We start from the raw sequence: 27,771 nt of genomic DNA, 5'->3' as shown, positions 1-27,771 counted from the left end.
ACCACAGTGTCAAAACCACGCAAGATGCAGTCATGAAACGTGGAGTGGGGTGGGTTAACATATGTTATATCATTAAAAAATAAACTGCCCTCCCTGGCATTTATATTATTTTATCTCTGCCCTCCCCCTGCACCTGTAAAAAAAAACAAAAAAACAATCTGCCCTCCCCCACCCACAAGTTCAGCCTTATCATTTTATACACAACTTAGTTTGTTTCAAGTAAAACAGCAATATTAACTTTTTATCACCCGACCGTCGTATCTGGTGAGAGCCATTGGATTGAAATTGGATTCCTTCTATGCGCAGCAAGGGCAGCAACGTTTTATGTGATTTTAGTTGTTATAGAAAACTAGGGTATCGGGCTCGCCGCACGCATCGCCTGCTCTATTAGCATGCGCAGAGCACAATCGCCTGCTCTATTGGCATGCGCAGCGCACAATTGCCCAACTTCGCATCACTGATGACATCACTGTCACTGATGATGTCACAATGCTTATGACATAACTGATGTCACAATGCCTATGACATCATCAGTGATGTCATAAGATGATTTCACTGATGACATCACTGATGTCAGATATTGTGACATCATCAGTGGGATGGGACAAAAATGGAAAGACAAACATTGCCCACTTGCTCCCCTAAGGATATACAGTAGCTTATGCATGGCAGATTATAGCTGTGTCTCAATTCAGCGGCCATGCCCTCCATAGGCCATTTGTGGACTGCGAAGGCTGGGACCGGCTGGAACCAAGCGCTGCTAAATGGGACTGCCTAGCCTATTCCTGTGTCACTAGCTGTTCCTGCCCATACTCTGTGTGACAAAGCGCCGCTCCAGTTGCCTAGCAACAAGCAAGCGTTCATATCCATATTATTATCGTTACTATTATTATTATTTATTAAATTAATACACATTCATTTACACCTGTGATAGCATATTTGCGGTCATTTTCTTGTTTTTAAGTTGCAGGCTTGCACCTGGTGTGATCCCATTGCAAGATGGTCTTGTTGAGTCTATTTCTGCAATAACTGCACATAAGGCTGTGTTTACTAATGTTAACGTTACCGATCGTTGCTCCGGGAGACGCCATTAATGTTTTTCCAGCAGCGGCTCTGATTGGCCCAATTATATACTGTAATTCCAGGAAATGGTTGTGAGTGGCTAGAAGTCCAAACTGACCCGTGGAGTGAAACAGAATGTGAGGTCGCGTGATCAGGTTTTTACCAGGCTAGCTCAGGCCAGGAATCTTCATTCTTCATTCATTCTGCTTCGAGGAACTCTCTCTCCAAGAGGAACGTCCGCCAGTTTCTGTGAGGGGGGAAGGGGGGGTCCGGGGGTTTACCAGGGATAAAGTCCTGAATATTAAATATTTGAAACAAAAGCAACACAGATTAACGAACTTTGACTCTCAAACCTTATTTAGGGGTGCTGATCTGTAGTTGAGCCTGATGTTTCAACACTATACGAAGCAGCACCATAAATAGCGATATTCCCGGAATGCGATTTAACGAGCCAATTACATGTCCTTTGCATCTACATTAAATTAAGTAATTTCCCCCCCCCGTTTAATTTTACATGTTACATGCTTATTGGCTAAGTATATTAACATTTATAGGATAGCCAAGTTTGCCCATGTAACTGTAGACAGCTATGTTGCCTGCTTGGAATTTTCTTCTAGCCATGAAGATTGATTGACAGCTGTCATGTCGTGACATTATTGGTTGAAATTGGTAGTACCAGGGTAATAGATGGTGACATAAGCACACTGTAGGTTTCGTTATGAATTAACTTCAATCTACATGCGTACCGTATAAACAGTGTGACAACCATGTTCTCTACATGGTCGAATTTTAATGTGAAAAACCAAAACCAAATAAATTGTATTTTTTCTTTTTTTGCATACATTGTTAAATAGCTGCACTCTATGACCAGGGAGTGCAGCTATTTTATACACTATTTTAAACACTAAAAGTGTATAAAACGAAAGTTACGTATGTAACTACGGTTCTATGAATCCCGAATGACCGCCAGAGGCGGTGCTTAAGCACTGAATATTCCCCTTCGCGCATGCGCAGTTCGAGTATTGTATACCAACAATGTCACCTGTGACCCCCTGGATGACCGGACCGAGGTTATATCTTCCGGTGTCATCAGGGATCATTTCCTACAGAAACTTCTCGCGAGCACACGAGGATTCTGAGTGACAGAGCGCTCTGGCGGTCATTCGGGATTCATAGAACCGTAGTTACATACGTAACTTTCGTTCTATTTCATCCCTGCTGACCGCCAGAGGCGGTGCTTAAGCACTGAATGACTTATACCAGCAAAGTCACGAGGAATCCTGAGTACCCACCTCAATGAGTAGAATCAGAGGATTCTGGCACCAGGACCACGCCCAGTGGATGGGGAGTGGCAACATTCACCCGGTAGAACCTGGAGAAAGTGTCTGGTGACGCCCATGAGGCAGCAGCACATATGTCCCCCAGGGATACCCCTCTCAGGGCCGCCCATGATGTGGAGACACTCCTGGTAGAATGGCCCCTCACGCCGGATGGCAGGAGGCGGTTACTCGCCCCATAGGCATAGCTGATAGCGTCCACAATCCAGTGGGACAGACGCTGTTTGGAGAGAGCGCAACCTTTGTTAGGGCCACCATAACAGAGGAAGAGCTGTTCTGACTGTCGAATGCACATGGTAGCTGTAATATAGGCTCTCAGGGCCCGCACTGGGCACAGCAGTTCCCTCTTGTCCCCCCTCTCTCCTGGTGGGGGGTCAAATCGTGCAAGCCGTATTGGCTGGTTGAGGTGTGAGTGCGACAGCACCTTAGGGAGGAATGCTGTGTTTGGCCACAGAGTGACCCCCGAGCCATCTGAGTTCCACCTCAGACATGAGACACTGACAGACAGGGCGTGCAGCTCACTGACCCGCTTTGCTGAGGTAATGGCCAGGAGGAATGCAGTCTTGCATGACACCCACTTTAGCTCCGCCTGTGCCAAGGGCTCAAAGGGAGGCCTGCCTAGAGCATCCAGCACCAGGGGAAGGTCCCATGCCGGGATTCTCGGGGCTCTTGGAGGATGCAACCTTTGAGCCCCCTTCAGGAAGAGGGACACCAGACTGTGGCTCCCCACTGTGCCATTGTCGACTCTGGCATGTCGACACGATATTGCCGCTATGTACACCTTCAGAGTAGCAGGAGCCCGGCCTTTGTCCAGGAGGGACTGCAGGAACTCAAGGATAGTAGGCACAGAACAATGTACTGGGTCCTCGCTCCGACCCATACACCAGTTGTAAAACAGCTTCCATCTGTTGTCGTACTGCAGACGAGTGGATGGCGCCCTTGCATTCATTATAGTATGCCTGACAGGGTCTACACAGCTGCTGAGTAGTGGTTCGGGCCCTCCAGCAGCCAAACGCACAGCTGGAGGCGTTGGGGATTGGGATGCCAGATCTGACCTTCCAGTTGGGACAGGAGATCTCTCCTGTCGGGGAGGCGCCATGGAGCGCTGCGACAGAGTCTGTGCAGCAAAGGGAACCATGTCCTCCCTGGCCAGAAGGGGGCCACCAACAGAATCCTGTGCCCCTCCTGAAGAACTCTCTGAAGTACTAGCCGAATCAGAGGAAGCGGTGGGAAGGCATATAGAAGACCCTCTGGCCAAGGATGAGCCAGTGCATCCTGGCCCAGAGGGCTGGTTGTCTCCGCTAAGGAGAACCATAGAGGGCAGTGAGTCGACACCTCTGAGGCGAAGAGGTCCACCTCTGCTCTGCCGAAGCGGCTCCAGACTGTGTGCACCACCTCTGGGTTGAGGCACCACTCCCCTGATGGAGGCTTTTGACGGGAGAGGAAGTCTGCCAAGTGGTTCTGCTCTCCCGGTAGATATATTGCCCGTAGGCTGATCAGGCGGGGGGCCGCCCATGTCAGGAGGTCCCTTGACACTTGCAGCAGCCGTGCAGACTTGGTTCCCCCCTGATGGTTTATATGATAGACGGTCGAGGTGTTGTCTGACCGAATGAGGACGTGCCTGCCTCTCAGGTATGGCAGGAATTTCTTGAGAGCTAGGTGCACTGCTCGCAGCTCCAGCACATTGATGTGTCCGGCGCGGTCTTCCCCAGACCACTGCCCGCGAGCCGTCCTGCTCTGCCACACTGCACCCCATCCTGCGGGGCAGGCATCTGTGGTGACAGTCTCCCTGCGGGACGGGATGGAGCCCATAGGGACCCCCCTTGCCATATAGGCCCCGTCCCTCCACGGGGCTAGGGCGAGGAGACACTGCTGTGCCACTCTGACCTTTCTGTGTCTGTGCCGCTTGGCGTCCAAGCGGAAGCCGTTCAGCCACCTCTGCAGGGGGCGCAGCGACAGCAAGCCCAGCGGAACAACAGCTGCGATGGATGTCAGTTTGCCCAAGAGCCGAAGAAACGTGACATAGGGCAACAGTCTTCCCCTTTGGAACAAGGGAAGAAGGCGTAGGATGTCGTCCACACGGTGTGGGGACGGACAGGCTGTCATAGTAACAGTGTTTAATGCTAACCCAATGAAGGTTGTGGTCTGAGATGGTTCTAGACAACTCTTTTCCATATTTACCTTGAGTCCTAGGTGGGACACGTGGGACAGGAGGCACCCTGTATCTTGGGCCACTTGAGCTCGGGATGGTGCGCAGACCAGCCAGTCGTCTAGGTACGGAAGGACCTTCATGCCCTGAGACTGCAGAGGTGCAAGCGCCGCTGCCACACATCTCGTGAACACCCGTGGGGAGAGAGAGAGCCCGAATGGCAGCACCCTGAACTGCCAGTGGTGGCCTCGATAGGCAAAGCGCAGAAACTGCCGGTGTTGATGGGCAATGGGGACATGAAAATAAGCGTCTTTCAGGTCTATGGATGTGAACCACTCTCCACGGGCTACAGTTCGCAGAACGTCTGCCGTGGTCAACATATGGAAGGGCATGACCTTCATGAACTTGTTGAGTTCCCTCAGGTCCAAGACTGGACGAAACCCGCCAGTCTTTTTCGGCACGAGGAAGTATGTCGAGTAGAACCCCCTGGGGTGCGACAGAGGGTCTACAGCCTCGATGGCGCCCTTGGCCAGGAGGGCAGCCAACTCCTGGTCTAAGGCTATGGCTTTCACCGGGTCGTTTATGATGGTAATTTTGACCCGGCTGGATGTTGGGGGCCGGCGTCGGAATTGAAGCTTGTACCCGTGGGTTAAGGTGGCAACCACCCACGGGTCTGAAGCATGAGCAGCCCAGTACCTGAGCTGCTGATGGAAAAAATATCCGACAGCCGGCCCCGCGGCTTCAATGTCCGCCCCGCCGGCCCCTAGGGGCCCTGAAGGGGGGACGGACAGGATCCGGGGCCCGAGGCCGATTGGAGGGCCGAAAGTCACGGCCCCGCCTCTGCGTGTACTGCTGAGGTTCACGACGGCTACTGATGTGCTCTGGTGGTGGAAAGCGGGCTCGGGGAGCAGCCGAGGGGCCCCTGGGCCTGGTGGGCGGAGGCATACGGCGAAGACCTGCCAGCTGCTGCCTGGTCTGCCCAGCCTGGATGGTTCGTTCCAGCGCTTCCTGTGCCGCTGACCCGAACATCTCTCCTGGCTCCACTGGGAGGCTACGGAGAGTCCTCCTCGACGCCTCAGTCAAATTAGACTGTGAAAGCCAGACTTGGCGACGAGTTTGGACCAGGATGGACATCATTCGTCCAATTTCCCTGGACATAAGGCCGAACGCCTCCAGTGACGCATCACAGAAGGCCACGGAGTCAGCATTCACATTGCCCTCCTGTAGTGAAGCAGAGAGGGCGAGCATGAGGTGTGACAGGGAGTTGCCTATACGACCGGCCCGAGCTCCCGCACCATAAGCCCTTGTGAGAAGGTCGTCAGTCATCCGACACTGGGGTCGGGGGCACCTAGCATCCCTTCGCAGAGCCTCATCGGGGGAAACAATGAGGGATGCGATGGCAGGCTCCATAGCTGGCATATGATCCAGGCCAACTCTTGCCGTGTCGTGCATGGCTGCCAGGGTTCGACCATCAGCAGAGAGACGGGAGCAAGCTCCAGTGTCCCTCCAACAGGCCTGCAACTCCCTTATGTAGTCCACTGAGTGAGGGACCTCAAAGGCAGTGGAGGCTGGCCTGCGCCTGAAGAAGGCGCTTGCGGGAGCCGATTCCGCTTGCTGCGGTATGTCCATGCGTAGGTGATCTAGCGCCCTGCGCATGACCGTACGCATGGGGTGGTCCTCCGTCTCAGCCAGCGAACTGTGAGCGGAGGAATGGGAGCCCGGCCCTGAGGCCCGGGAGACCCCATCCAATGAGTCTTCCCCATAATCACGAAAGTGAGTCGCAGAAGCTGCCAGGGAGAGTGTATCCTCCTCTGGGGCAAGCGCCGGCTCTGAAGGGACACCAGGCTGGTGAGCCATGAGCATGGACCTCATCTGGGCCAGCTCAGCGGACAGCTGCTCCACCTTTGATGACAGCCCACTGCGGTCAGACTTCGTCTTTTTCTTGGAGGGTCCACCCGCAGCGGCCTCAGCCAGACGCTTAGAGCTCCTACGTTGGAGCGGAGACACTTGGCCCGATGGGGGGATGTCACCTTCGCCCATTGGGTGTTCCAGCTCTGCCAGTCTGACAGCCCTAACTGCCCTAGGCATGTAGCTGCAGTTCATGCATGGATTGTCCGACAGTGCCTCCCTCAGGTGCACAGGACCAAGGCACGCGGGGCAGAGATCATGGCCATCCTCTGGCTGCAGAGGAGCCTCACAGGATGTGCAATAATGTGCATTATCCATCATGGTGGCACCAGTTAGTAACACCGCCACACCGTCTAATGCACACCCTTCACAGTTAGCCCAGAGCGCGGACGCAACTGGTCCCTACTGTAGATGCTGTATGCTGGGGGGAGGGAGCGCGTACGCTGCCTATACCAGCAGGCAGCAGAGGCTTACTCCTACACAGTATATATATATACACACAATGTAATTAATGAATATATATATTAATTAATATTACTGTCACTAGCAGTGGTTATACCAAACAAAACAACATCTAAACTCATTCAAAATGAAAACACTACTCACAGCGCTGACGCTATAACGTTAGTGAACAGAATGAGACCATATACTGGGGGGAGGGAGCGCGTACGCTGCCTACACCAGCAGAGGCTATTTTTTTTTTATTTATTTTTTTTAACCACTCTTACAACGAAAAAACACTCATCATAGCGCTGAAGCTATAACGTTAATGACAAAATGAGGCCATATGCTGGGAAGAGGGAGCGCGCACGCAGCCTTCCCCAACAGAGGTTTATTCAAGTTACATAACAATAACGATAACCAATAACAACCGGGAAGCGCTAACGCAACCCCCACACTTGTAATGCCGGGAGGAGGCTGCGCCACGCAACACTCACCGGCAAGTCTGCAGCAGTAGGTATCGTTGAAGATACAGCTTTGCAAACAATTATGAAGTCACCTCACCTTGTCCGGAGAGGGAAGTGGAAAACACTGCCTTACCGGCGAAAGAACGCCGCAGCGTCCACCTGAACAAAAAATAACTCCTCTCATACGAGGAAGATATTTCCGTCGCAGCTCCTGGAGGGCGAACGTTCGCTGCTCCGACCAACAACGACCGCGGAACTACTAGCAACGGAATGTACGTTTTAATATGAAGTATCTCGTAATGCTTTCAAAAGCACTCTGCGCGCGAGAAGTTGAAAAGGAAATGATCCCTGATGACACCGGAAGATATAACCTCGGTCCGGTCATCCAGGGGGTCACAGGTGACATTGTTGGTATACAATACTCGAACTGCGCATGCGCGAAGGGGAATATTCAGTGCTTAAGCACCGCCTCTGGCGGTCAGCAGGGATGAAATAGAACTCAAGAATACTGAATCTGCTTCACCGTTATAAGATTAATAAACTCCAAAGTAACATCTTGTGAGTCTGGAATGACCAAATCTCATAGAAACACTGACAAAGATAACTCGTTGCCTTCTCGAACAGTGATTCTCAACCTTTTTCATATCACTAATATAGTCCACATTAGGACCACACAGACGCAAAATAATATTTTTATTGTTAGATAAGATTTTGTCCAGAATCCCATGACTGTCTGTATTGTAAGTAGAGAGATAGTCTCAACGCCAGACCCATGAGAGTTCTTACACTGATACACTATGTTACTGCATGCTGCAGATCTCTGTCTGGGTCTGGGACACTCCTCTCACCAAACTGGGAATGGAATCTTGGCCAGTGATTGGCAAGTGTGGTGCATTCACCCTTCACCAATCAGTAATGACTGTGATCAGGGAGGCCAACCCTGAGACCCTGAGACTGCCCATCTAACTGTCTTCTGCAACATATCGAGCATTTCGAACCACCCTCTCATTGCTACAACCTGTCACTCATTCAATTCCAAACCCCTACTCCCGCCCTCAAATAACAAGCTGTGGCTGTGTGAAGTGGCACAGACTCATTTATGTAGTATGCGGAGAGTGCAGCGATTCAACGTAATATTTGAGTCTGGGGAGAGACTAGTAGAGATAACAGAGAAACTATGATCAAACCATTCGTTCTTCGTGCTAATTGTGTTCACATCGTGGAAATTAAATAATGGTGAAGTCAACAATTTCCTGAGGACAACCTAGAACCCCCTCAAGGACCCCCTGTGTCCCCGGACCCCACATTGAGAACCACTGCCCTATACTAGAAGAAGGTGCTCACCTCTTATGATACATCCCCTGAAAGTGCTAGAATTTAACAGTCATCGGTTGTTTAGTCTTGTTCATATGACCCCCCCCCCCCCCCCCACACATTTTATCTGGGGAGACTTGTAGACTAGCACATGCTTCCTCCGATACATGTGCATTGTGCAGTCACCAGCCGCTTCTTTTCACCTCACAGCGAGGAATTTCAGTGGCAGGACGTAGCACGTGGGAGGATGATCCCGGATGATCTGATCATCCAGATTTTGAGTTCCTTGTCTCCCAACTGAATAATGTGTCAAACAGAAGAGAGCAGAGTGTCTGACCTGCAGCAGTCGAGCGTGGTAAGCGTTGTCGTCCTCGGTCTCCGCTCTGGTCCGCTCCACCTGGTACCTGTCGCAGGCCACGGTCAGCTCCGTCGGGTCGTAGAGCGGCGCAGGGTCCAGTGTGTGGCCGTTTATCAGACTCACCAGGTACTCTTTGTAGTGCTTCCTGCAGACAGAAAGGACAGGGTGAGAGAGAGCCAACACAGCCGGGACTTCACTGACTCTCAATCTGTCTGCTGCATCCTTCTTGTCACCTTCCACTCAATCTGTCTGCTGCATCCTTCCTGTCACCTTCCAGCCCTGAAGCCTCAATCTGTCTGCTGCATCCTTCCTGTCACCTTCCAGCCCTAAAGCCTCAATCTGTCTGCTGCATCCTTCCTGTCACCTTCCAGCCCTAAAGCCTCAATCTGTCTGCTGCATCCTTCCTGTCACCTTCCAGCCCTAAAGCCTCAATCTGTCTGCTGCATCCTTCCTGTCACCTTCCAGCCCTGAAGCCTCAATCTGTCTGCTGTATCCTTCCTGTCACCTTCCAGCCCTGAAGCCTCAATCTGTCTGCTGCATCCTTCCTGTCACCTTCCAGCCCTGAAGCCTCAATCTGTCTGCTGCATCCTTCCTGTCACCTTCCAGCCCTAAAGCCTCAATCTGTCTGCTGCATCCTTCCTGTCACCTTCCAGCCCTAAAGCCTCAATCTGTCTGCTGCATCCTTCCTGTCACCTTCCAGCCCTGAAGCCTCAATCTGTCTGCTGTATCCTTCCTGTCACCTTCCAGCCCTGAAGCCTCAATCTGTCTGCTGCATCCTTCCTGTCACCTTCCAGCCCTGAAGCCTCAATCTGTCTGCTGCATCCTTCCTGTCACCTTCCAGCCCTGAAGCCTCAATCTGTCTGCTGCATCCTTCCTGTCACCTTCCAGCCCTGAAGCCTCAATCTGTCTGCTGTATCCTTCCTGTCACCTTCCAGCCCTAAAGCCTCAATCTGTCTGCTGTATCCTTCCTGTCACCTTCCAGCCCTAAAGCCTCAATCTGTCTGCTGTATCCTTCCTGTCACCTTCCAGCCCTGAAGCCTCAATCTGTCTGCTGTATCCTTCCTGTCACCTTCCAGCCCTGAAGCCTCAATCTGTCTGCTGTATCCTTCCTGTCACCTTCCAGCCCTAAAGCGGCGGTGGCACAGATCCATCAGAGAACAGAGAGATATTTGAAGGATAGATGTGTGTGTGTTGGTTTGCTCGAGCGTCAACCAAGGGCCAACCACTGCAGCTGACAAATGAAGCTAATGCAGAAGTGCCTTAAACCTGCTTTGTTTCTAATGTTGACTAAGTAGTAAAAAAAAAAGAGATCCTACGTCTCACTTGATTTATGGCCTCAGTTTTTCTGAGTTGGATGATTATGAGAAACTTGAGTTGTGTTTAAAAAAAAGGAACCTTCTTCATAGCTAATTGTATTTGTCAGGCATGGGAGCAAAGCCAGAACATTTTGTTTAGAAAGTGATGTAATTATCTGTTTTGTTGTTTGAGCAGTATGTTGACTTGCAACTTGTGTTAACTTAAATGTACCACTGTGGCGCTGGTTTATTGTGGTGTATTTTTGTGTGTCTTGTAAACCCATGAGGGTTGGGCACCATACAGTAGGGTGCATGACACATAAATAAAAATCAATCAATCAATCAATCCATCAGTAAACACTTTCTTAATGAGTTCATGTGCTCAATCGCTAGTTTCATGTCTTCTTCATTACAGCATGGTGTTCATTTAGTAAACTATGGCCCCATTTAGAGTAATACTATTCATGAGTAAAATAGACTATGTTTGGGGGCGTGATTAACAAGTCACCTGTCCAGTGATCTCATGGCAGCTCATGGACAAATAGAAGAAGGCAGCTCTGTGGGAATGGGAAACCTAACCAAAGCCGTTTTCACACATGCGTACAGGAACATTGCCTGTAAATCAATATCGGCCATTTCCCGGAATTTCCCTTCACACCTGAGGGCTCACATTGTGAATATATAGCCGTCAAATAACCTGTATTTGAGGGGGGTCGGGGGGGGGCACTGCAGAGCGGGTGGGGAGTGACGTGTGCACTTGGATGGGGAATCGTCATTATTTTGGGGATCGGCAAAACACCGATGGTGAAATAAGTTCGCTTGTCACACAATAAATCACACTCGTTTGACTTAAGAGGGCATGTATGTTGTATCCTTCACATTCGCTAACCAGTCTTTGAACTGAAATATTTGAAGAAGTTGGGATCCGTGTCTGAGAGAAATAGCCTGGCTGGTTCGATGTTTATCCGTTCACCTGCGTCGCGTTGAAGCACTTTTTACAGACTGGCTTCGTTTGATGTGTCCGGGCTTGCCTTCGCTGTCAGCAACGTAAGTAAGCAAAATACTTCCACATTTCGCTTCGTGCATTTGCTTTCTCAACAAGCGTTGGGCGGCTTCAGACTAGAAGCCGCTGCCATTTTCGCTGTGTCCTGTGTGTCGGGCTGCTGACTGAAGGACTGGCCAGAGAGCGAGCAGAGAGGGGAGGGGGGAAATCTGCACGCCCACACATGAAGCAGACATAGCGCCCTTGTGACAACCTCCAAAGTGGTGAAATGTCCGCGATGACGGGGTCGCGCTTATACCGGAAAACAACTTTCACACATGAAGGCATTACACCGCTTTCTGGTCATTTCCCGGTATAAAGCGCACGTGTGAAAACGGCTCAAGACAGCTCCCAACCAAGATGGCAGTGGCCAAAATGACAAACTGCAGGCTTCAAATCAAAGGAGTCCACGAACCAATGGGTGACATGACATTCACTACGCCCATCTTTTTTCAACAGTCGATGGTGAGCTCACTCGGACGGCCCGGCCCGGCCCGGCCCGGCTCTGGAGGCCACACTGTGAGTCAATCTATCTATGGTGAACACTCACTCGCAGAGCCCGGCCTGGCCCGGCTGGGTTTGGAGGCCACACTGTGAGTCAATCGGCTGCCCTGCTTCATCCTTCTGCTCCATCACAACACAGGAGTCTGCCACACAGAGGAGATTACAGAGACATTTCAGAGCAGAGAAGGGGAGGACACAGGACAATAAACAGAGAGGAAACATTTCCATTTTCCAGCAATGAAGAAAAACAACAAAGACAAATGGAAGGCACTTTTCTCTTTGACAAAATGTTTAACAAGCTTTATTTTAGTGGCTAATGGCAAGGCATGGCATCAACTCATTCCAGGAATCTCTGTCTCTGAGTGTGTGTGTGTGTCCTTTGCATATTTCGAGAACCGTTTGTCCAATTTACTTCAGTTTTAGGCTAGTTTATTTGACAATTCCCATTGTGGTCATTTTGCTATTCTATTCTATAGAAGTTGCACAAATGCATTGCAGTACACTGGAATGGATTTTTTTATCTGGAATACGTTAATCATTCAAATAAATGCTTAAATGTTTTTCGAAGAGAAGAATGTCTCAGATTTGTTTTTCTTCATTGCTATTCAAGTCTGAACTCCAAGACCCCCAAAGAGCAAATACAACACACTGAAGCCAAGGCAGCATTCCCCCACTGGGTCAGAGTCCACTCTCCATCTCAGGCCGACTTTCAGTGAGCGTCAAAAGTAGACAAAGCTTAAATTCTTTTATCCAAATTGCGAGTACCCAGGGATAAGAAATGAAAGAGTCAGTGAGTGCTGGATGCCTGCTAATCAAATTAAGAGTGAGGTGAGGGGATTTGATTCAGTGGGACAAAGTGATGTGAAGTGTGAGAGAAGACAGGAACACAAAGAAGTGGATCTGCAGATGAAGAAGAAGCTGTTTTACCAGTCTGTGTTCCGTTAGGAGGATCTGTGTTGAAGCCCACAGCGTTCCTCTGGAAGGGGGAGGGGGAGGGGGGTGTCAAGAAACAGAAATAATAAATAATAATAATAAAAAAAATACAGAAATAATAGTTATTTCTGTATTTTTCAACCTGGCCCTTTTTTCCTAACTTTTTGTGTCTAAGTGACTGATCAGAACAGAAATGTTTGAAATTGGTCCACTATTGAGCGAGAACGTGTCAGTCGCCTGGCTCAGAAGGCCTCTGGGGGGGGTGACTGAGTACGCACCACAGTAAGCATGATTGATCTGATTAACCCTAACCCTAAAGGTCCTTACACATCGGGAGCGTTTCTTTCGTGCGATTAATTTGCACGTCAATAATATTTTCCGAACCTATATCAGTCAATGCAACCGTGCATACCAACGGCGAAGTTTCGCGGAGCGTTATTGCAGTGTTTATTTTTTCGAACCACGGTCGATTTTTCAGAAATTCGCTTCCAATGTGTACACATCTGTAGCTGTAATTAACAGGTGGGTCAAAACTCGCATCACAATTTTGTGCCGTATATTCGCATCGCTCTTGATGTGTAAGGACCTTAAGACTGAACTCATGGAGCAATGTGTTTTTAAAGCACCCAAAGTATTAAACTTAAAGTCATTTCAAAGTAAAAATGTGTGAATTTAAGTTTGAATTTCTTTAAACTGATACAGTAAAAATGCTTTATTTTGGGTTAGTGTGTAGTCAGGGTCCTCCTAAATACAACCATATCAGTCATTGTCAGAAGTTATGGAGCAATGTGTTTTTAAAGCACCTCCAGTTTCAGAAAGGAAGCCATTTGAAGCTACAAATGTGGGGCTTTTAACTTTGAAATTCTATAAAATGATACAGTACAAATATCAAATGTTTATCAAAAGAATGAAAGAATACATGAATGTGTCCCTCACAATTTAAGGTCCTTACACACTGGGGGTCTTTTTCCCCCATGCGATTAATTTGCACGTCAATTATATTTTTCGAACCAATATCCAGTCAATGCAACCATCCATACCAATGGTTAAGCGATATTGCGGCTTTTATTTTTTTTGACCAAGGTCAATTGTTCAGAAATGCGCTTTGCGTCACTCTTGGTGTGTAGAAGCCTTTAGCGGGACGTTTAGGGGCTAAAACCTCTTTGGGGTGCCAACAATTCCTCAATGCAGGAAAAAACCCTGCTTTCGCCACCTAGACTTTCCCAACCGGTCAGCGAACTTGAATGGCCGACCTTACAGTGACAAGAATGACAGTCTGTCTTATCACAAGGCCATGGTCATGCTGCTACCATCAGCGCATTATTTCCACTTCACATCAGGTTTCTCCTCATGCTGCTACCTGAGCAGGCTTGTTACCTGCAGCAGGGCCTGTAGTCTGGGCGGCTCCCAGTCTCTGAGATAGAAGAGACAGTCCCGCGGGTGATGAGCGTGCAGCCCAGTGAGCTTACACTGGGCCGTCTTGCACGCTGTCTGGAAGAGAGAGCACAGACAGCAGGTGAGAGAGCAACACAGGCAGACCGACAGACAGACAGGAGGCAAGGCTGCAGCTAGACCAGGGGTTCCCAAACTTTTTTGGCTTGTGACCCTATTTTGACGTCACAAAAATCTAGGGACCCGAGACGTTTAAAGTTCCGGTAGACCATCGATAATATCATCAGTGACATCGTCAGTGATGTCATTATGCTTATTTCCCCCCGCAGAATTCTGAATTTAATCTGAGAATTCTGACTTTAATCTAAAAATTATGACTTTTTTCTCAGAATCCTGATTTAACGTTATAATCTAAAAGATTTTCATCTAAAAAGAAAAAAGAGCCACTCACAATGTTGATTGAGGCTATGTACATTTGGATGAAGCATTTGCAGTATATAGTGACATTATGTGACATCACACTGTTTGGATCTCACCTGCAATTACCACCCACCGCCCCCCTGCGCCCCGGACCAATGTAAAAGTTGGCTGAGGGGCGCAATATAAATGAAAATATCATATCATATCATAGGTGACAAAACTGAAATCTTAGAGATTATCACTTTAAACTCAAAAAAAGAAAGAAAAAAAAGTGACCCTAATCATCTTCAGTAATATTAAATTGTGTGTGGTGTATTATTATTATTATTTTTCCAGGCGACCCTATTTGAATCCCAGGCGACCCCACTTAGGGTCGCGACCCTAAGTTTGGGAACCACTGAGCTAGACTGACATCTTTTATGTCAAAATATCAAACCCTTAGTAGCAGGTCTAAGGTTCTCTCTCAGGAAAAAAAAAACCTTAGCTGTTTAACACCAATTTATTTCAATTTTACAATAGATTAGCACAGCTAAGAATAACAACAATAGCTACTAATTTGATCGCACATGAAGCAAGTGGAAATCAGCTGTAAAGCCATTTTTTGGTAATTCTTTTTTCTTGTGAAGTGTGTGTGTGTTGACAGTGTGGGGTATTCAGCTGAGCTCACCTTGTGGAAGGGGTTGTTGCAGCCGCTGCAGAACTGGTATCTGCACTGGGAGCAGCTGAAGTGCATGCAGCCGCCCTTGGTCAGCGCATACTGGAACCTACATTGAGGACAGGCTGAGAGGACAGACAGACATCAGCACTCACATCCTGCTAAATCCACTCATTCCAAACATGATGAAATGGAAAACTTAAGCGTGAAATCCAAAACTGTCCTGAAGACAGCAGAAAAAAATGTGACCCATCAACGATGGCTAAACCTCCTCCCCACCTCGATCAATCAACAGTAAATCAATGAGGCAGAACATGACATTGTTGTTGCACTGATCTCTATGGGTTGACTCTTTTTTGCCTTTTGTGATCTAGTGTTGATTTGCTCTTTAATTAGTTTGCACAGTGATCAAATGGAAAAGCAAAGGTATAAGTGCAAGTCGATAAAAACCAAAGGGCCTTATAAAAACATCTCCCTTCAAAACAGACAAAAAAGATATGTGCTATGTGAATTTAGGGAGAAATTGTTCAGACGCAGTTTGTCAATAACAGCAATGAACCAGAAGAGGATTTGTGGAAAAGAGTTGATGTTTTGACTGATGGTATAAAGGGAGTTTGGAGGGTGAAGTTAAAGTGCGGTAGTAGCGTTGTGGTGAGCCTCACTGATGCCGTTGTCTCTCAGGTAGCCAGCCAGGCCCTGCCTCTGGTATTCTGGATCGTTCTCCCTCTTCCACTGCTGGAACTGCTCACACGACAGATCCTGGTGCTGCGGCTCCCACTGGGAAGGATGAAGAGCGAGGGAGTGAGTGAGTTGCTTCTTAAGGTTTAAAAAGATTGATTTAAAGTAGGTATGGGCATTTCTAGCAAAAACACTATTCGAAATTCGCTGGCCAAATTCGAATTTAATTCGAAATTCGAAAATAAAAATAAAAATGTAAAAAAAAATTAAAATGTAATTTTTTTTTTTTTTTTGTGTGAGTGAAATGTTGCATTGTCTCCCCTGATTCTAAGTCTACGGCTTTATTAATTAATATAAAAAGCTTCTGCTGTGGATTTTTAGCTCAAACAAGCATTGCACCACTGAAGTAAAGAACATGTTACATGACATTGACATTTTCGAAAATAAAAAACAGTTTTGACAATCATGAGTGGTTCATTAAATATTTAGTAGGCTCAGGTCTGAGTGCCAAAGGGGTGCCAAAGTCACCCCCTCTCCCTCTTCATGGGATTTCATCCGCCATTCATTTTTCCATAAACCTTGCTTAAAATGCTTATAAAAATTGTTTTACTTGCTCAAACCAAGCGATTTGACTATACTTAGAATCAGGGGAGACAATGCAACATTTCACTCAATTTTTTTTTTTTTTTTTTCGAATTTCGAATTTCAATAATAAAAGTCGACCTTGATAATAACAACGATTATTCGAAAATTCGAAATTCGATGCCCATCCCTAATTTAAAAGCAGTCAAAGTTGCAAGATTGACCGGAGCAATTTCCAAATCGCGAGAGGCTGCATTTGTACTTGAATCAAAATCAGAGGGAAAGTGTTGCAGACCACCCAACATAATGCTCTTGGGTGCTGTACAGAATGTCATCTACACATCAAGTGGGACATTTCAAGAAAATATTTAAACCAAGTAAATCCTCACTATTAACATTTTACAAAAAAACAAAACAAAAAAATTGCATAAAAAGCCATGTTCTCAAAGATCACAATACTACAGCAGAATTAAAACGAAAAATTTTACGGTAATTGTTTATTTGGCAATATTGACCCCCCCCTTCCAAATCGTCAGAATTTTTCTTTTGTACTCACAGGTTTCTTGCACTGAGCACAGAAGCTCTTACGGCAAGATGGGCAGGTGACTTTCAGCTGGTCGCCATCATTGATAAACCCGGAGGTGCACTGGAACAGGTGGAAGGATAAGGTGTGTCAATAGGGCAACAACAATAATAATAATCTTTATTTATATTGCAGAGTTTATGAACCGATTTACATCAAGGAATAAGAAGTAAATTATGTAGGTTAAAGAAGAGATAGGACCAGACCAGACCAAAGTTTCACTTTCCAATCCAACTACATGAAGAAAGCTGTCATATACTGTAGGCCTACAGGACTATTGTGTCTTGGAATTGTCTACCAAGCAATGTCCGTTCCATCAAAGGGAAGGCTGGTTTTAAAAGGATCAGATCTCAGATCCCACTTACACTCACACACATTATCTCACACGCACGCACGCACGCGCACACGCACACACACACACACACACACACACACACACACACACACACACACACAAAATTATGTTTGTCACATCACTTTTCCTTTCTACAGTATGTTTGTTTTCTAGAGTATAGAGAGATGTACTGATGGTATTTTAATATGTGGGTCACTGAGCAGCTAGAGGGCTAGCTGACCATGCTTGTCTGTCTTGGTTTAGATTTGCTTTTTATTCATTCTTTTTTACTATAGCCCTTTTCCCACATGCATACCGGAAAATTACCTGTAAGTCAATATCGGACATTTCCCTTCACACTTCGGCTCGCGCATGTGGGAATCTATCAGCGAATTTACCTGTATGTTGGGGGGGGGGGGGGGGGGGGGCGGGGGGAAGGGGGAGCTTATTTGGGGGGTCGGCAAAACTCGAAATAAGTTCGCTTGTCAGTTGTCACACAATAAATCACACTCGTTTGACTTAAGAGCAGCGTCAAGCCGCCAGCGTAATAAACACAGCCGATTTACCCCCTCCCCTGTCTGCTCGAGAGCAGCAGCCACAGACAGACACAGCGAGAAAGGCTTGCAAGCTGCTCAACGCTTGTATGTAGAGAAAGCAGACTGGCTTCGTTTGATGTGTCCGGGGTTGCCTTCGGGAAATCAGCAAGCTGACATACTGCTCTTATTAGGCTATCACAAGATCATTTCGCCAGTTTGCTTTAATGTGCGCGAATGATTAGATTATGCCCGCTGGAACATTAAGCAACGTGTGTAGGCTACTCCTCGCCCATGATTGAAGGACCGCTGTCGCGGAAAATGACTGCACCCGTTTCCACTTGCGTCCCCTTAAGATCATACCGCTCTTCTGACTTGGTCGAAAGTGGTGAAATGTCGGGGACGACGGGGTCGCGCTTATACCGGCACGGCGCCTTTCTCACTTGCAGGCATTAGACCACGTTCCGGTCATTTTGCGGTACAAAGCGCATGTGGGAAAAGGGCTTATTTGACTTTATTGCTTGTCATGTAATGTTTATTGTTGTCTTGGACCCCAGGAAGACTAGCTGTCGTCTAGGCATCAGCTAATGGCGATCCTTTTAATAAACAAACAAATACCGTAAATTCCGGACTATAAGCCGCACCTTTTTTCCCGTTTTTTGGCCTTTTTTGGCCCCTGCGGCTTATATAACGGTGCGGCTTATCTATGGATTTTTTCCAAAAAAAAAAAAAAAAAAAAAAAAAAATCTCTCTTTTTTAGCACTCTTTCTAACTATAAATCCACTTCTGTTTTAATTTCCTCTCTTGCCCTCTTTTCACCACACTGTATGACACTGTATGACACTGTGTGCACTGTAAAAAAGAAACACAGGTGGTGTTGTGTTATGTTGTTTTGTTGAAATGTTAATAAATGGGAGCTTCCTCAAACAGCCATCTCTTTCCCGACAATCCCCTCTGTGCATGAACCCTTACATATGGTAATTAAACATTAAAACACAATAAAAAATAAATAAAAAATAAATAAAAAAATACCATTAAAACACCCGCGGCTTATAGTCCGGTGCGGCTTATATATGTAAAAAACAGTCAACTTTGCAGGTGCGGCTTATACACCGGTGCGGCTTATAGTCCGGAATTTACGGTAAACAAACTTTCAACTCACGGCTACAGTGAAGATTTCAGCTAAAAACAGGGTGTAAATGATGTCTTTTCAAATCAACTTGGCATCTCAGGGCTTCTGGAGACTTGAATTATGCCAGTATGGAGCCATTTTACATTTGAAAGTTGGTCACCATTTACTTCAGTTGTTTTGGAGAATGAGACAAGCCGACAACAGTATTTATCTGTGAAACTCCAGGAGTGTTTGGTGAACTTCACCCGTCCTTCCATCGGCATGAAGGTGAGTAGATAATGACTGAATTTTCATTTTTGGGTGAACTCCTTTAACTAAGCGAGTACTGAGTACAGATGGAGGATGAAAACAGACTGTGACAGCTGATATAGTGACAGAGAAGAAGAAGAGTACTGAGTACAGATGGAGGATGAAAACAGACTGTGACAGCTGATATAGTGACAGAGAAGAAGAAGAGTACTGAGTACAGATGGAGGATGAAAACAGACTGTGACAGCTGATATAGTGACAGAGAAGAAGAAGAGTACTGAGTACAGATGGAGGATGAAAACAGACTGTGACAGCTGATATAGTGACAGAGAAGAAGAAGAGTACTGAGTATAGATGGAGGATGAAAACAGACTGTGACAGCTGATATAGTGACAGAGAAGAAGAAGAGTACTGAGTACAGATGGAGGATGAAAACAGACTGTGACAGCTGATATAGTGACAGAGAAGAAGAAGAGTACTGAGTACAGATGGAGGATGAAAACAGACTGTGACAGCTGATATAGTGACAGAGAAGAAGAAGAGTACTGAGTACAGATGGAGGATGAAAACAGACTGTGACAGCTGATATAGTGACAGAGAAGAAGAAGAGTACTGAGTATAGATGGAGGATGAAAACAGACTGTGACAGCTGATATAGTGACAGAGAAGAAGAAGAGTACTGAGTACAGATGGAGGATGAAAACAGACTGTGACAGCTGATATAGTGACAGAGAAGAAGAAGAGTACTGAGTACAGATGGAGGATGAAAACAGACTGTGACAGCTGATATAGTGACAGAGAAGAAGAAGAGTACTGAGTACAGATGGAGGATGAAAACAGACTGTGACAGCTGATATAGTGACAGAGAAGAAGAAGAGTACTGAGTATAGATGGAGGATGAAAACAGACTGTGACAGCTGATATAGTGACAGAGAAGAAGAAGAGTACTGAGTACAGATGGAGGATGAAAACAGACTGTGACAGCTGATATAGTGACAGAGAAGAAGAAGAGTACTGAGTACAGATGGAGGATGAAAACAGACTGTGACAGCTGATATAGTGACAGAGAAGAAGAAGAGTACTGAGTACAGATGGAGGATGAAAACAGACTGTGACAGCTGATATAGTGACAGAGAAGAAGAAGAGTACTGAGTACAGATGGAGGATGAAAACAGACTGTGACAGCTGATATAGTGACAGAGAAGAAGAAGAGTACTGAGTACAGATGGAGGATGAAAACAGACTGTGACAGCTGATATAGTGACAGAGAAGAAGAAGAGTACTGAGTACAGACAAAGAGCATGGAAGGAAAGAGAGGACACTCCGGCCATTTTTGGAAACAGAATGCGCCTCGCAGTGGTCAGCTGCGGTAGCGCGGGCCCCTATAATCAGCCTCTCTAAACAGTAACTCAACGGGAGAACACTCTAAATTTCGTGGATTCACATCTTTTCTGGGCGTACTGTAAATCTTGATTGAAGTGGTGTAGTGCAGGGATGTAAAACAACAACCATATTGTGGAAACTAAGCAAAATTTTTCGTTTTCTTTGTTTAGTTTTTTCAAGATAAATAGTAAATGCAAAGGACCCGAGGTTAAAACCACGGCAATGCACTTCTGACGGAGTGGACGACAGCCGCATTAGCTATTTATCTTGAAAAAACTAAACAAAGAAAACGAAAAATTTTGCTTAGTTTCCACAATATGGTTGTTGTTTTACATCCCTGCACTACACCACTTCAATCAAGATTTGCAGTACGCCCAGAAAAGATGTGAATCCACGAAATTTAGAGTGTTCTCCCGTTGAGTTACTGTTTAGAGAGGCTGATTATAGGGGCCCGCGCTACCGCAGCTGACCACTGCGAGCCTGTGCGAGGTTCTTTTGGCGCTGTCACGCTTCCAAAAATAAAAAATGGCGGAGGCTGCTGGGCGCTGATGTTGCAATGGGGCAATATGGAGCTGTCAGTTCTTTCCATAAAAGTTCTTTGGTACAGATGGAGGATGAAAACAGACTGTGACAGCTGATATAGTGACAGAGAAGAAGAAGAAGAAGAAGGTTGAAGGGAATATGACAGGAACAGTCGACTCACGTGGCAGCACCACAGGAACTTGGGGTCTTTCATCAACGCGTGCTCCGTCAGCTTCTTGTGATACAGATCATACACGTCAGGCTCTAGACAGTCCCGCAACTGGAAGAACACACAAACTCAATTTAATTTAATACACACGCACGCACACACGCACGCACACACACACGCGCGCACACACGCGCGCACACACACACACACACACACACACACACACACACACACACACACACACACACACACACACACACACACACACACACACACACACACACACACACACACACACACACACACACAAGATGAGGATGGGTGAAAACCTTTTTTTTGGGGGGGGGGGGGGTGTGAGGAGGATATGAAGCTGATAGATTGGATGTGAGGAGGATATGAAGCTGATTGGCTGTGAGGAGGATATGAAGCTGGTAGATTGGCTGTGAGGAGGATATGAAGCTGGTTGGCTGTGAGGAGGATATGAAGCTGGTAGATTGGATGTGAGGAGGATATGAAGCTGGTTGGCTGTGAGGAGGATATGAAGCTGGTAGATTGGCTGTGAGGAGGATATGAAGCTGGTAGATTGGCTGTGAGGAGGATATGAAGCTGGTAGATTGGATGTGAGGAGGATATGAAGCTGGTTGGCTGTGAGGAGGATATGAAGCTGGTTGGCTGTGAGGAGGATATGAAGCTGGTAGATTGGCTGTGAGGAGGATATGAAGCTGGTTGGCTGTGAGGAGGATATGAAGCTGGTAGATTGGCTGTGAGGAGGATATGAAGCTGGTTGGCTGTGAGGAGGATATGAAGCTGGTTGGCTGTGAGGAGGATATGAAGCTGGTTGGCTGTGAGGAGGATATGAAGCTGGTAGATTGGCTGTGAGGAGGATATGAAGCTGGTTGGCTGTGAGGAGGATATGAAGCTGGTAGATTGGCTGTGAGGAGGATATGAAGCTGGTTGGCTGTGAGGAGGATATGAAGCTGGTTGGCTGTGAGGAGGATATGAAGCTGGTAGATTGGCTGTGAGGAGGATATGAAGCTGGTTGGCTGTGAGGAGGATATGAAGCTGGTAGATTGGCTGTGAGGAGGATATGAAGCTGATTGGCTGTGAGGAGGATATGAAGCTGGTAGATTGGCTGTGAGGAGGATATGAAGCTGATTGGCTGTGAGGAGGATATGAAGCTGGTAGATTGGCTGTGAGGGGGATATGAAGCTGATAGATTGGCTGTGAGGAGGATATGAAGCTGATAGATTGGCTGGTAGATTGGTCATTCACTTCATATATTCTTTAGTGTGCTATGTGGTGATTTTAGTATTGAACACAAAGTAAACTAAAGTCAACTCTCTCTCTCTCTGTGTGTGTGTCTCTATGCACCTGTATATCCAGGGTGGAGAAGTAGCTGTCCAGCTGTTCTGAGTCGTTGATGTCGGGCCCGGCGCAGACGGGACACACCATGTCTCTGATGTGTTTGTCTCTCACAGCCACAGTGAAGTGCTGCCCAAAACACTCGTGGCACACTGAGCACTGACACGAGGTCAGTGACTGCATCTGAGAGAGAGAGAGAGACGTTTCAACAGCTGTGCACAAATGCTGAGCTCTATAACTCCTTTGACTGTTATTTGTTCGCTTGTTCGTATTTCAGGACTCGTGACTCGACTTGGACTTGCAGCACTGATGACTTGGACTCGAGTATTCATGCATTCAGACTTAGATGTTGGAGACGAGGACTCTGACTTGTTTTGTTTATTGTTTGTTTGTAATATGCCCTAATATTTGACATAAGAAATTGATACTTTGTTTAATATTATGAATAGTATTTAATATTAATACTGTGACATTCAATTTTGTGCAAGGGCAGGCACGTGTGTTCCACCTACATGCGGATTCACGCTCATGTTCAGTAACTCCGGACTCGGACTCTCTTCGGGAATGGGCACTTGACTCTGACTCTTCTTCGGTCTTGGACTTGGACTCGAACACTGGGGACTCAAGACTCAACTCGGCTCGAGATAGTGACTTCACTACAATACTGCTTTTAGAACGCGCCTTTGTTTTGTTTTGATCTCAGCTGCATACATTTTACATTTGTTTTCGTACTGTGTTTTGTCATTTACAGAGGTCTACCAATTTTTGAATTTTTGCTTGCTAAACTATGGTTGCACTGCTGCTCCATTCCAAAGAAGAACTGTTTCTGGAGGAACTGTTTTGGTTTGTTCCATCAAACCAACACCAGTCCAGTGAGACGCACACCGTCAGCAGCCTACCTTGCTGCAGGGGAAAACGCTCAGGCAACAGGGGCATTCGTTGTTGAGGAGGCGCTTGATGAAGTCCTTGTTGTGGGACTCTTTAACAGCTTGCACCACGTCCTCCAGGGTGTAAGTGATGCCTGGTTCTTGCAGCAGTGACAGGGCCAGCTCACAGCGCCCCCAGCTGGGCAGGTCGTACAGCGCTAGCAAACGCCGGCACATCCTCTGAGGGGAGCAAATGAGGATAAGGAATGAGGAACAAGGAAATGATGAGCTAAAAATAACTTGGTAAACAAGAGATGGGATCAAACAGAAGCTTGGAAAAAATGCCACACCCAAGACAGCCAAACAGCTAGACACATGCACACAAACCTGACAGACAAACAGCTAGACACATGCACACAAACCTGACAGACAGCCAAACAGCTAGACACATGCACACAAACCTGACAGACAGCCAAACAGCTAGACACATGCACACAAACCTGACAGACAGCCAAACAGCTAGACACATGCACACAAACCTGACAGACAGCCAAACAGCTAGACACATGCACACAAACCTGACAGACAGCCAAACAGCTAGACACATGCACACAAACCTGACAGACAGCCAAACAGCTAGACACATGCACACAAACCTGACAGACAGCCAAACAGCTAGACACATGCACACAAACCTGACAGACAGCCAAACAGCTAGACACATGCACACAAACCTGACAGACAGCCAAACAGCTAGACACATGCACACAAACGTGACAGACAGCCAAACAGCTAGACACATGCACACAAACGTGACAGACAGACAAACAGCTAGACACATGCACACAAACCTGACAGACAGACAAACAGCTAGACACATGCACACAAACCTGACAGACAGACAAACAGCTAGACACATGCACACAAACGTGACAGACAGCCAAACAGCTAGACACATGCACACAAACGTGACAGACAGACAAACAGCTAGACACATGCACACAAACCTGACAGACAGCCAAACAGCTAGACACATGCACACAAACGTGACAGACAGCCAAACAGCTAGACACATGCACACAAACGTGACAGACAGACAAACAGCTAGACACATGCACACAAACCTGACAGACAGCCAAACAGCTAGACACATGCACACAAACCTGACAGACAAACAGCTAGACACATGCACACAAACCTGACAGACAGCCAAACAGCTAGACACATGCACACAAACCTGACAGACAAACAGCTAGACACATGCACACAAACCTGACAGCCAAACAGCTAGACACATGCACACAAACCTGACAGCCAAACAGCTAGACACATGCACACAAACCTGACAGACAAACAGCTAGACACATGCACACAAACCTGACAGACAAACAGCTAGACACATGCACACAAACCTGACAGACAAACAGCTAGACACATGCACACAAACCTGACAGACAAACAGCTAGACACATGCACACAAACCTGACAGACAAACAGCTAGACACATGCACACAAACCTGACAGACAAACAGCTAGACACATGCACACAAACCTGACACACAGCCAAACAGCTAGACACATGCACACAAACCTGACACACAGCCAAACAGCTAGACACATGCACACAAACCTGACAGACAGCCAAACAGCTAGACACATGCACACAAACCTGACAGACAGCCAAACAGCTAGACACATGCACACAAACCTGACAGACAGCCAAACAGCTAGACACATGCACACAAACCTGACAGACAGCCAAACAGCTAGACACATGCACACAAACCTGACAGACAGCCAAACAGCTAGACACATGCACACAAACCTGACACACAGCCAAACAGCTAGACACATGCACACAAACCTGACAGACAGCCAAACAGCTAGACACATGCACACAAACCTGACACACAGCCAAACAGCTAGACACATGCACACAAACCTGACAGACAGCCAAACAGCTAGACACATGCACACAAACCTGACAGACAGCCAAACAGCTAGACACATGCACACAAACCTGACAGACAGCCAAACAGCTAGACACATGCACACAAACCTGACACACAGCCAAACAGCTAGACACATGCACACAAACCTGACACACAGCCAAACAGCTAGACACATGCACACAAACCTGACAGACAGCCAAACAGCTAGACACATGCACACAAACCTGACAGACAGCCAAACAGCTAGACACATGCACACAAACCTGACAGACAGCCAAACAGCTAGACACATGCACACAAACCTGACAGACAGCCAAACAGCTAGATACATGCACACAAACCTGACAGACAGCCAAACAGCTAGACACATGCACACAAACCTGACAGACAGCCAAACAGCTAGACACATGCACACAAACCTGACAGACAGCCAAACAGCTAGACACATGCACACAAACCTGACAGACAGCCAAACAGCTAGACACATGCACACAAACCTGACAGACAAACAGCTAGACACATGCACACAAACCTGACAGACAGCCAAACAGCTAGACACATGCACACAAACCTGACAGACAAACAGCTAGACACATGCACACAAACCTGACAGACAAACAGCTAGACACATGCACACAAACCTGACAGACAAACAGCTAGACACATGCACACAAACCTGACAGACAAACAGCTAGACACATGCACACAAACCTGAACGACCATGGTCAGGCCTTGTTTATATGACAACGGTCCAACTTTAGTTGTGTTTTGGCCTTTCGTTCTCATGACAACAGCGTTTTGGGGTCCTGAAAACACAAACTTTTGAAACTGGATTCCAGAGTGGAATCCTTTTAAAATGCCACCCCTTACTGACGGCGTGTAAACTGGCAATATGCAATTCATGTGAAAACTGTGACGACCCGGCCCAACGTCACACATGGCTATTATGATTTCCGCCTAATAAGCATGTGTGAATAGAAGAAGAACAATGGCGGCCCATCGAGCTGTGTTTCTGCTGCAGACTCTGCAGAGTTTATTAACACTCCTATAACAAATGCTTTACAGTCCAGTGTCACTGTGAGTAACAACTCCTCTTCACCGTCTTTTCAGGCAAAATGACATATTTCGCCATGTTTGCTTGTACACACCGCGCTGTTGAAGGGTTTGTACACAGGTGCCTAGTGTTAATCTGTGGTGTCAAGTTACAAAGTTATAGCGTCACCTACTGGCCTGGCATACTACAGCATTTTCAATCATTTTTGCAGATCCGTCTGCACGAGGATCGTTATCGCAATGTTGGCATAAGAAGGCGGATCGAAAGGTCAAGCAAACCACAACAAAAGTTTGCCGTTTTATGCAGAGACCATTGTCGTATAAACGGGGCCAAAGACAATCTCACAATCTCTCTCTCTCTTGTAAACGTGCCCACACCACACACACACACACACACACACACACACACACACACACACGATGATGTGATAATGGATGACTGCCCTGGAGCATTTGTGGTGCAGTGCTCTGCCCGACCTGCTTGTCAGGGTGCTGGGGATCGACAGGCGGCTCGGGCTGGTCGCTCCAGATGCGCTGGTGGAAAGGCTCCAGGAGAGGGCGCTGAAGCAGGGACAGAGCCCCCTTCACCTCCCCTCCGCTCAGCCGCAAGGCCTCGTCACACTGCAGCACTTCCCGGAAGCCCAGAGACTGTAGCTCCTTCACCTGCACACAGAGCCAAATAACAGGATGGGAATTTAGCAGCTGTGTCTACTCTACCAGCCACTTTGGCAGGTAGGAGAGCAGTTTGGAAGGTATTTAGACATTTTAGAGTTCTACTCTACATGAGGGATCAGGATGTTGGTAAACAAACGGCTTCAACAGATTTCCGGGTGCAACTGCCATTCGTTTAATCAGCAGTTCATGGTGAAACCATGTCCTCTTTGAACTCCAACTACCCCTTCATACTTTAAGCTACACTCGATTTAATATTTAAACGAGTGACCACTTTTAGGACTCTATCATCTTAATTCAACTTTAATTTATCTTTTGTACTGTTTGAGAAATCGCAGTTTATGTTTTATGCTTTTTTTTCAGCCTTTATAATGGGACCCTATGGAGCCAGCCATGAGTGTGTCTCACTCTAGCAGGCTGTACT

General features: G+C 47.0%; 1 protein-coding gene across 1 annotated transcript in view; it reads right to left on the bottom strand.

Annotated features, from left to right (window-relative positions):
- Window positions 1–214: 214 nt before the first annotated feature.
- The window catches only part of LOC310772290 (E3 ubiquitin-protein ligase RNF31-like), a 50,454-nt gene continuing 22,897 nt past the window's right edge, over window positions 215–27,771 (bottom strand). The window contains exons 13-24 of the mRNA XM_083632053.1: window positions 27,153–27,338; window positions 23,704–23,910; window positions 22,814–22,987; window positions 21,455–21,553; window positions 17,094–17,183; window positions 15,940–16,054; window positions 15,290–15,402; window positions 14,188–14,301; window positions 12,805–12,853; window positions 11,924–12,020; window positions 9,016–9,181; window positions 215–1,309 (exon numbers count right to left, since the gene is read on the bottom strand). Of these exons, the coding sequence (XP_083488179.1) occupies window positions 1,250–1,309; window positions 9,016–9,181; window positions 11,924–12,020; window positions 12,805–12,853; window positions 14,188–14,301; window positions 15,290–15,402; window positions 15,940–16,054; window positions 17,094–17,183; window positions 21,455–21,553; window positions 22,814–22,987; window positions 23,704–23,910; window positions 27,153–27,338 (1,470 nt within the window). The 3' untranslated portion in view covers window positions 215–1,249. The remainder of the gene's footprint in view (window positions 1,310–9,015; window positions 9,182–11,923; window positions 12,021–12,804; window positions 12,854–14,187; window positions 14,302–15,289; window positions 15,403–15,939; window positions 16,055–17,093; window positions 17,184–21,454; window positions 21,554–22,813; window positions 22,988–23,703; window positions 23,911–27,152; window positions 27,339–27,771) is intronic.

Source organism: Poromitra crassiceps (assembly GCF_964638095.1).
Source record: "Poromitra crassiceps genome assembly, chromosome: 2".
Taxonomy (NCBI): Eukaryota; Metazoa; Chordata; class Actinopteri; order Beryciformes; family Melamphaidae; genus Poromitra; species Poromitra crassiceps.
Note: the sequence above shows the minus strand (reverse complement) of the source record. Positions and strands in the feature narration are given on the sequence as shown.